This window comes from Gracilinanus agilis, chromosome 6 (assembly GCF_016433145.1).
Source record: "Gracilinanus agilis isolate LMUSP501 chromosome 6, AgileGrace, whole genome shotgun sequence".
Taxonomy (NCBI): domain Eukaryota; kingdom Metazoa; phylum Chordata; class Mammalia; order Didelphimorphia; family Didelphidae; genus Gracilinanus; species Gracilinanus agilis.
The window spans coordinates 294440661-294450723 of record NC_058135.1 but is presented as its reverse complement, the minus strand read 5'-3'; the positions used below and the strand labels follow the sequence as shown (position 1 = coordinate 294450723).

General features: G+C 51.7%; 1 protein-coding gene across 1 annotated transcript in view; it reads left to right on the top strand.

Annotated features, from left to right (window-relative positions):
• SHANK2 (SH3 and multiple ankyrin repeat domains 2) overlaps positions 1-10063 on the top strand; it is a 516281-nt gene that overhangs the window by 378016 nt on the left and 128202 nt on the right. The window contains exon 20 of the mRNA XM_044682064.1: positions 3540-3579. Coding sequence (XP_044537999.1) covers positions 3540-3579 — 40 coding nt within the window. The remainder of the gene's footprint in view (positions 1-3539; positions 3580-10063) is intronic.

Here is a 10063-nt window from a genome sequence, read left to right as displayed (position 1 = left end):
TCCTCCTCCTCCTCCTCCTCCTCCTCCTCCTCCTCCTCCTCCTCTTCCTCCTCTTCCTCCTCCTCATGCACTAGGGATGATGGTGGGAAAGGGAGCTCCGAGGCCTGGTCTGTTTGACATTTTGAAAGGAGCCTTCTGGCTGAGCGGGGGGCGGAGGGGGACACACAGCAAAGCCGAAGCCCATCGTCAGAGTCTCCTTTTCCCCTCCAGCTTACGCTGATGCTGCGAGAAGCGCGTTTCTGACATGTAGACCCTTTAGAGGACAATCAGTAAATGGTTGTTGAAACAGTTCGTGGAGCTGCTGGGAGATGAGCATCGGGAGGCCCCTCAGAGCTCTCCTGCACACGCTCCTCCTGGCTCTGGGAGGGAGCGAGGCAGCCCATTCAGCCCCCTCATCCTTCAGGGGCGCCGAGCTTCCATTTCCATGTGTCAGTCAGGGAGAGTAACCCCGGCGCGTCCTCCAGAACAGGCCCGTGATGAGGGAAGTGCTTCGTGAGCCCCGACACAGCCAAGCAAGCTCTCTAAGCAGGAGCATTTATGAACCGCCTGCTGTGTGCAGGGAGCCAGGAATACCGGAGCAGCCACAGTTCCTGCCCTCCGGGCACTTGCCATCCACCGGGAGGCCACGCGTCCCCAGAGGAGCAAATGTCTCTATTTGCCAAATCAAGATTCCCTTCGTTGAGGAACACTAAAAACCAGAATGACGGCGGCTCCGTAGAAGTACGTTGCTGGTGGTGCGAGCTAGCGGCGGGGCTCAAGGAGGAACAGCTCCAGGGTTGCTGGCACCCTGCGACCGTCCAGAGGAGTCCGGGAAGCTCCCCTCCCCGCAGTGCCAATCATGGGGACGGAGAGGCCCGGAGGGCGGGTGACCTTTATCGTTGGAGGGGCCGCCACGATCCCTCAGAGCAGTGTGTGGCCTTGCTGGGAAACGGGGCCCCAGAGAGGTGGACGCTTCCCCCGCCGCGGCAGACGGAGACTGACCTGCCACACCTGCCGCGTCTCCAAAAGCACTTTCAAAGGGCATCATCGCCAGCTCGCCTTGGCCTTTGCCCGGCTCACAGACCGTGAGTCCTCCATGGCAAGTGATTTAAAATCTCCCAAAGGCTGGAGGAGGGGAGGCTCCCTCGTCAATAGTGAGAGCTTCAACGTGCCAGGACAAACTAGCCCGGCTCTGGCCTGGTCGAGGAAGTAGCGCCAGCCTTGGCAAAGAGCGCGGCTGGTGGTCCGCCGTGCCGAAGGACGCTCGCAGCAGCCAGCCGACTCCGAAGCCCCCTCTTCGTGGACTCCGGGAGGCTCGCCGCACTTGCCTCTCCCTGATCCCTCCAGCTAGCCCTGCCTCGAGGTGGCCAGCAAGCTTTGGTCTCCTGCCTGAGCCCAGCCGGGCGGCCTCTGCTCTGCTCTTTGCTGATAGAAGCGGAGCCAGCAGCCTGGACGGAGCCTCCTCGCCCTCTTCTCCACCCTCGTAGCACACCTCGCCCAGGGGAGAGGAGAGGACGGGAGGGAAGAGTTCCGGTCAGAAAAGGGCCGCCCCGCCATCGCCCGCAAATAGAGGAAGCAGATTGGGGGTGACGTCGCCAGCAGAAAGGGGAGGACGTTGGGAAAGCTGCCTGAGATGAGGCCGTCTGCTCAACCAACACAAAACATCCATTATCACTTCAGGCCCATCAGACCCTCTCGGTTGCCTGAGCCATTAGAGCTGTTACGCCCCAAAGAAAAGCTCTCGGGGAGACCCGATTGTAAACTCTGGAACGTTACCGCTTGGTTCGGCCTGACAAACACGACGCCTTGTTGGGTTTTTTCATCTGGAGGCTTTGACGTATCTTTTCCTCAGTCTCGCTCTGAGGAAGTTGAAGGTTAAAGTCGCCTCCGAAGGAACGCGATTCCCTTTCTAAGCGTCTCCATCCAATCCGGGGTTTTCGGGTGTCCCTTTCTGAGGGGCCTCTGGTGAAGCCGATGGACTCCGTCTCCCAAGAAGATTCCGTTACCAGCATTCATAGCTGAAGGAAGTTCTCCGTCTGGGTTCAATATCAATGATGTCATTTTTTGCTTTGGACTTTGGGGCTGCCATTTCTCCTCTGATTCCGGATGAAGACCCTCCAGGCTGGTCCTTTCCTCCTCTTCCTCTTCCTCTTCTTCCCCAGCCCCTTCCTCCTCTCTCCATCTTTGGCAAACGCCATCCTTCAGCTCTGCAGCTGCCGGCTAAGGATGGGGAGAAGCTCGTGTTCTACTTCTTCAGCGTGGCCAGTGGCCTGGGCCAGGGGAGGTCACTTCCGCCTACACTGTTTATACATGATCCTTTTTGCATTTCCACACCAAGGGCTGGTTTTCTAGATTTTGCTCAGACCTGGAGAGAACCCGGAGAAGAAGCCACGAACTGGATTCATCGGATGCTCCTCGAGGGCAGCGACTTTTTGTTTTGGTTTGCTTTGCCCTGGAATCCTCTGCAACGGCACCCTATCTGGGCCATGTAAGGGGCTTCATAAATGCTTGCTAAATTGTGGGTGCGCTCCATTCCCTGGGATTCCGGCTCTTACCGACCTATTGAGGCGTCCTCCTGGAAGGAGATGGGGGGGGGGGGAAGGAGAGGGATTATTCCATCATTTTAGATGATTGTCCAGGCTGGGCACGCTTACGATGCTCGCAGAGGTCTCCGTGGAGAGGAGAGCCGACACGACACCCCTCGCTTCGCTTCTCTCTCTTCCGTTTGTCACTTGACTAAGCAGGTTGCCGTTTCTCACCTCGGCTAGGAGGTGACCCCGAGACACGTTCCCTTCAGTGAGAGCCGTGAGCCATGATAAGACTGAGCCAAGGGAACAGATTCCTACCAGAGATGGAAAAGGCTCCCTCAGCCTTTCCGGATGGTCGCTCTCACCCTCAGCATCCCTGCTTGTCACCAGGCAAACTTCAGGACAAGAAGAACTGCCTCGGCCTCGTGCCCTTGATGCTTTCTCCTTGGGTGACCTTGGACTAGTCACCACCTCTTTGACCTTCGGTGTCCTCCTGGGCCAAACGAGGAGTTTGGACCAGCTGCCCTCTGCGTCCTTTCCAGATCTGTCTCTGAGCTGATGCTTTAGTGAAGGGTCATTATTGTGTTTGTGCCCCGGAACTGATGTCAAAGGAATGAAGTTTGCAATAGTCAAGTCTATCTTCCAGAGTGCAAAGGCAGAAACATAATTGCGAGGAGTGCATTTTCTCTCAGAGAACATAATGAAACATAGCTCTGACCAGAAGGATGCGCGCCGGATCCCTTGTTTTGTTTCACTTGTCACTGGCCATTGTTTTTGCTTTATCGTCTTTCTTTGTTGCCAGAGTGGTCACGGCTGGGCTGGGCTAAGCAGAAATGACATGTGGAACTATGGGAGGCAGCAGTGAAACTTCTTTTTTTTTACCCTTAACTTCTGTGTATCGGCTCCTGGGTGGAAGAGTGGTCAGGGTGGGCCATGGAGGTCAAGTGACTTGCCCAGGGTCACACAGCTGGAAAGTGTCTGAGGCCGGGAAACTTCTTTTTTAAAAGGAAAAACGAAAGAGCACCTGGGCAGTCAGAGGTAGAGGAGAGCGGCTTCCCTTTGGGCTCAGAATGTCTGGCTTCCTGTTGTGAGCATTCCTGAACCACCTCGGTGGCCCCAGAGAAGCCCCTTCTCTGCTCTGGGCCTCAGTTTCCCCCTCAACGAAGCAGCAGTTGAACTAGATCTGGAGTCCTTAAGCTAGGCTTCTCCAAATATTTGGGTGACTGGGTTTCGGGGAGGAGCATCCTTTGTAATCGGCGCATTTTATGCAATTGAAAAGCCTTGTTCTGTTCGGAGATCCACAGGCTTCATGGGGCTGCCGAAGGGGGAAGCAATGACACGAGGTTCACAGCCGTGACTCGCCTTGTAAAGTCAGCTCTTGGCCTGTGATCCGGCCGTACTCACGTATGTTTATTCTTCTTACTCGACCTGTTGTTCCGTTTTTAGGAAATCCTTTTACCAACATAGATCAATGCCCTCTCTGGAGTTTAGAGTCCCTGAGGGTGGCCTGGGGCACCGAGAGGGGACGTGCCCGGCATCACTCAGCCGGGGTAGGTCAGAGGCAGGATTCGAACCCCGACCAGCCTGCTTCTGACAGCGGCCTGCTATTGTGCTGTAGCGTCCTGCCTCTATTGTTGGGCTAAGCCAGATGGGACCAAGCCCCGGCCTGTAGGAGGGTCCATCCAGCGCTTGTGCCCTTGCCATTCTGGATGCCCAGAAGCTTCCCCAAGACAGAAATGCTCTTTGGTGTAAGAGTGGCTTTTCTCATCCTCCTGACTTACGCAGAACCACGGGAAGCTTTGGTGATGTGGAGTCGCTGAGCAGTGAGGTGGGATGATGTCATGGAAAGAGAACTTGACCGGGAGTCAGAGAGCCCGGCCTTAACTCTGTCCCTAGGGACCTGTGTGGCTTTGGGAGGGTTCCCCGGGCTTGGCCTTCGCTTCCTCTGGAGCATGAAGGGGTTGTCTTGAGATCTCCATAAGGAGGAACCTGCCCTCTGCCCTCCGCCCAGGTAGCCCATTCCCTGTGCTACAGCTCTGCGTTCTTCATGAGGCTCTTGGGAGATCTCAGTGTCCTGAAGAGCTGATGGTTTAACCCTTTCTGTACCCAAACATTCGACATATATGTGTATCGATATTATACACATCATTTATTAACAGACTTACAGTTGTACAATCGATAGATTTACATTTTTAGAACTTTGTTGTACCTGTTCAGTTGTTTTTCAGTTGTGTCCAACTCTGTGTATCGCAGTTAGGGTTTTCTTGGCAAAGAAACTAGAGTGGTTCGCCATATCCTTCTTCAGTTCCTTTTTTTTTTTAAACCCTTCACTTCTGTGTATTGGCTCCTTGGTGGAAGAGTGGTCAGGGCGGGCAATGGGGGTCAAGTGACTTGCCCAGGGTCACACAGCTGGGAAGTGTCTGAGGCCGGGTTTGAACCTAGGACCTCCCGTCTCTAGGCCTGACTCTCCATCCACTGAGCCACCCAGCTGCCCCCTCCAGTTCCTTTTACAGATGAGGAAACTAAGGTACAGAGTAAATAATTTGCCCTGGGTCACACAACTGCTGAGTGCCTGAGAATGGATTTGAACTCAGGTCTTCCTAACTCGAGGCTGGGTGCTCTTCATTGGGGTGCCACCTGGCTGCCCTTTCTGGAGCTCTCTCTTTCTAAAATGCATCAAGGTCTCTTTCCCTCCTTAAGTCCTCTTCATGCCTTTCCTCTGAGATCTTCAGGCCAACACTAGATGCCTCCTTGGCATCGATATGGTCATGGGGATTCTTAGTGAGACCTAGAGCAGACTAGAGCCCTCTGAGAGCAAAGGATGCTCATATCCTAAAATCTAGTCATGCAGATGTCATGTCCTCCTTAGGAGAATTCGTAGTTATCCTCCTTGGCAGTGTGCTGACGAGATGCCCCTCTACCACTCACTTGACAGGCGTCCTTCCAAGCTCTAGTTGAAAGTCTTCCATGAAGGGAACCCTGCCCCTTTCTGAACAGCCACTCCACTCTGGGACAGTTTTCATTATTTGGAAGCTTTTCCTGAGACTGAGCCTAAATCTACTTCCATTGGTAGCTTCCACCTTCCTCCCCCCCCCAAAAAAAATAATTTAGCCCCGTATTGCTCCTCCCTTTGGGCCCAGGGAGAATAAGGCTAACCCCTCCTCTATATGGAAATAAGCCTGTTGCGATTATTTGTAAATAAAAGTAAATTCTCTCCCAAAGCATTTCTGCCATATGTCATGATGGATTGGAGATAATAGGCTGCGGGTGGCAATGCCAAAGTGGAATATGGGACTTTGGGTAGGCTTGGAATAGGGATCTGACAAAGGCTGTTCAACAAATGAATATTTTAAAGCACCTCCCATGTCCCAGGAATTGTATTAGGTGCTGGGATACAGAAACAAAAGCAAGCTGGTCCCTGCCCTCAGGGAGCTTAATTTCTACTGGATGAAACCTCTAAGACCAGAAAGACTATTGGACAAATTATTCATTTTATCTACATAACCCGTAAAGATACTTCCAGAAGCACAGATGGGCCGTGATCAGAATACTGCTTCCTGCCGCCTCGTGTTGAAGCATTCAAGAAAGAGTAAAATCTCTGACTGAGACAGAACCTGAGAGTGCCTTTATTGAAAGGAAAGGAGCAATCATTGTTAATGAATGCATGAATGGGTAAATGGATGGATGGATGGATGGATGGATGGATGGATAGATAGATGGACGAATGGGTAAATGGATGGATGGATGGATGGATGGATGGATGGATAGATAGATAGATAGATAGATAGATAGATAGATAGATAGATAGATGGATGGATGGATGAATGGGTAAATGGATGAATGGATGGATGGATGGATGGATGTTACCACTGCTCAAGAGGCCTGCTTTGCCTTCATCCTGGTTCCTCTCCTAGGTTCTTGATAAGTGAAGTTACCAGCATGCTGAAGGCCGGTATCAAAGCTAGAAAGGAACGTGGCAGCCTGCCAGTCCAGCCCCTTTGTTTTACAGAGAGATGAGGATGTCATCTTAAGAGCCCTATTTCTGTAGTACATCAGGTCTAGGAGAGCGCTCCCTTCACCAAAGCTCTGAGGCCAAAGATAAAACCATGATTCGTTCTATCTCACAGAGAAGATAGATTTAAAGCTTGAAGGTCATTTTACAGAGGAGGAAACTGAGACACAAAGAGATAAAACCCTGACTCCTTCCTTTTACAGATGAGGTATTTGAGGTAGCCAGTTTGCAAACAGCAAAGACATATTACCCATGGGCAATTTCCAAGTCTGTTGTCCTGCTTGGTCAAGACAAAATGTCCCATTTCTCTAGCCTTATAATATTGGTGAAGAGTTTTTCCTACCATGTTCCTGTGAAATAGTGCTATTATACCCATTTTATAGGTGCAAAACCTGAGACTCTAGAAAATTTCATTTAGAGAAGGAAGGAGGTCATCTCTTGGGTTTGGGGCTACTGGTTGATTTTTTAAATTACTTTGTGATTTTAAGTGGCCCGTGATGAAAATACAGAACTTCTCATCTTTAATCATTTATAATTAGGGCCCATTACCAGGCCTTGAGAAGAAGGGGAAGAAGAGGAGGTGAGCAGGTGGCCAGTTAATGATCGTCTACATGCCAGATCAGGAAAGGCTTTTGCCAAGGGCCTGCTTCACTTGACTTAATATTTCATTGGATTCCAGTAGAGATGAAAGCCTGGAGCTAGCAGCATACACTGATCAAAAGAGGCTTTCTCAGAACCCAAGCCAGGCAGCTCAGCTTCCCAAAAGGCTAGCCACAGTTCACTGGAGGCCAGCCTTCTCTCAGACCTTCAGAATACAGATCATAGCCTTCCCCTTTTGGAATAGACTCCTCATTCCTTCCCATTCCTCACATCTCAGAGCCGAGAAGAAATCCAAAGGCCTTGCCTTCAGCAGACAACCCCGGTACTCCTCCAGCAAATCCCCCTGAAATGAAATGAAAGAAAAATGCACAGGCAGGAGAGGCCGAGGGAATGCTGTTCCATTTTGTAGATTCTCTAGACATAATTATAGAAATAGGTGTTATCTTCCCCGATAGAACGTCTGCTCCGTGAGGGCAAGACTTACTTCACCCTTGTCTTTGTATTGCCAGAGCTGAACCCAGTGCCTGGCATATATAGAATAAGTACTGTTCAATCAATCCTGGGCGATGGGCTGACTTCTCAACTCCCTCAGAGGCAGTGGGGGGGGGGGGCGGGGTAGTGGGGATGGATCCGTGGCCTGAAATTCAGAAAGGCCTGAGTTCGAATCTCACTTCAGACCCTTACTAGCTGTGGGACCATGGGCAGGTCACCGAGCTCCTTGGCATTAGTTTGCCCCTCTCTGAAATAAGACTGATAATAATAGCCTCTCTCCCTTGCAGGGTGGTTGTGAGGTCCCCCCAACGTCATGCCTAAGAAAAGCTTCACAAACTTTCATGGCACTTGTTAATGACTGATCCTTCTCCTTTGTGTTCTCTGGGATGCCTCGAAGGAGGTTATCTCCATCTGTAGGATGCTCAGAATACCAACAATAGCTAATAATTATTTAATACTTTGAGGGCTACAAAACACTTTACAAATGTCAACTCATTTGATCTTCACAACACTTGGAGACAGATGTTGTCATCCCCATTTCATAGATAAAGAAACTGAGATGGGCAACAGTTAAGAGATAGTCATAGTCATATGGCTAGACGGAGGCAGGATTTGAACTCAGGGTCAAGGCTTGTCTACTGTGCCACCTAACTGCCTCAACCAAGCAGAAAAAGAGCATTTTGCGGCGGTAAAAGGTCTGGATGGGAATTCGGCAGTCTCAGACTCTTGGCCCTCTCCCCGGCTACCTGGTTGACTTTGGGCGAGTCTCCCCTTCTCTTTCCCACAGTTTCCCATTCCATAAAACCAGGCTCGCCAATCTTGAGTTGAATGGAATGTTGGGGTCACCCAGTCTAAGCCCCTGATTTTCCAAAGCTCAGTCAAGTGACTTGGTGACGATCATCCAGAGAGCAAGTGCTATTCAGAGCTTGCATTTGAACACAGGTCTGGCTGTAACAGGATCACACTTTCTCATCTCCTTGTCCCACGTGGTCATCATCTTTCTACCCTAGAAGAAGACTCTAATGTCCTCCCTGTCACTAGCTTATAGCCTGACACCATTCTGAGCCCAAAGAATCCCAGAGTTAGCATTAGGACAGCCCTTGGAGGCCGCAGGTCCAGCTCTGATATTTTTACAGAGTAGGAACCTGAGGCCCCAAAGAGGAAATGGTCTGCCAAGGTCGCACAGGTTAGAAGGGGCAAAAGCAGGATTCAAACCCAGGTCCTCTGACTACAGGTAGCACCCTTTCCTGTACAGCCTAACTATTTGATGATTAACTTAGGCAAGGACTTATGGGCTGATCATACTTGGATAAAGACTCCAAGAGGACCACATAGTCTCTCTATGTGATTCCTCAGGGCCAGATGCCTGTTTCAGCAAGGAAAATACGGAGGCAGGAAATGAATGAGTCCCTCCCCCATTTGGAGAACTGGACTTGCACAGGAGTGTCCTGAAGGAGCCCAGCCTCCCCTCCTCTTCTTGGGCTCGTCTGCCCTCCGGGCAGATGCAACATTCACGCTGTACCCCTCGTGGTGGGTCCTTTCTCCCCGCGCCACCCCGATCCTCAGTCTAACGAGGGACGAACCGCAGGCCAGCCTGGTGGGAGCCTCCAGCCACCTGAATTTCGGCTTCTCTGCACATCGCTGTAAGAAAGAAGAGAAGGATGAAAAGAAGCTTCTGATAGGAGAGATCTGAGGCAGAGCTTGAAACCAGAAACCTGCCCCTTCCCTTCCAGTAACTCCCGGGAAGTCGGTTCATTAGATTCCCTCTTCTCGAGGCATTCCGTATGCAGCAGCCTCTCGGCCCGGCAGTCCCCCCATCCTCTCTCATCAGGAGCCGCGTCTCTTCCTGTGCTGGCCTCGAGACTTCCAGAGGACGGGCTGCAGGGACGTAAAGACCTTTCCGAGCCTTCCCACAGCCTCCAGATGTGAGGGGCTGGCAGAGGGTGGCAGGGACGGAGCGACGACTGCCTGCAGGGCTCGTCCGGTCCAGCCCTTTGGCTGTTTCCATCCATCCATCTTCCTGGCCCCGCTGGGGGTCTGCTTGGCAGCAGTACTGGAGCGCTTTGCCATTTCTTTCTGCGGCTCATTTTATAGATGAGACAGCGAAGGCGAGCACAGTTAAGGAACATGCCCAGGTCACACAGCTAGTGTCTGAGGCCGGATCTGAGCTCAGGAAAATGAGTCCTCCTGCCCCCAGGTCAGGCGCTCTAGCCGGGGCACCCTCCGGCTGCCCCTGGTCCAGGCCATCTCGCAGCAAAAATTCCCTTTAAGGCAAAACTAATATGCCTGGAGTAAGATGTCTTCTGGTCACTGTGTCTGGGCTTTTTTGTTTAATGCCTTTCAAAAACATTCAGAGAGAGAAGGAAGGAAGGAAGGAAGGAAGGAAGGAAGGAAGGAAGGAAGGAAGGAAGGAAGGAAGGAAGGAAGGGAGGGAGGGAGGGAGGGAGGGAGG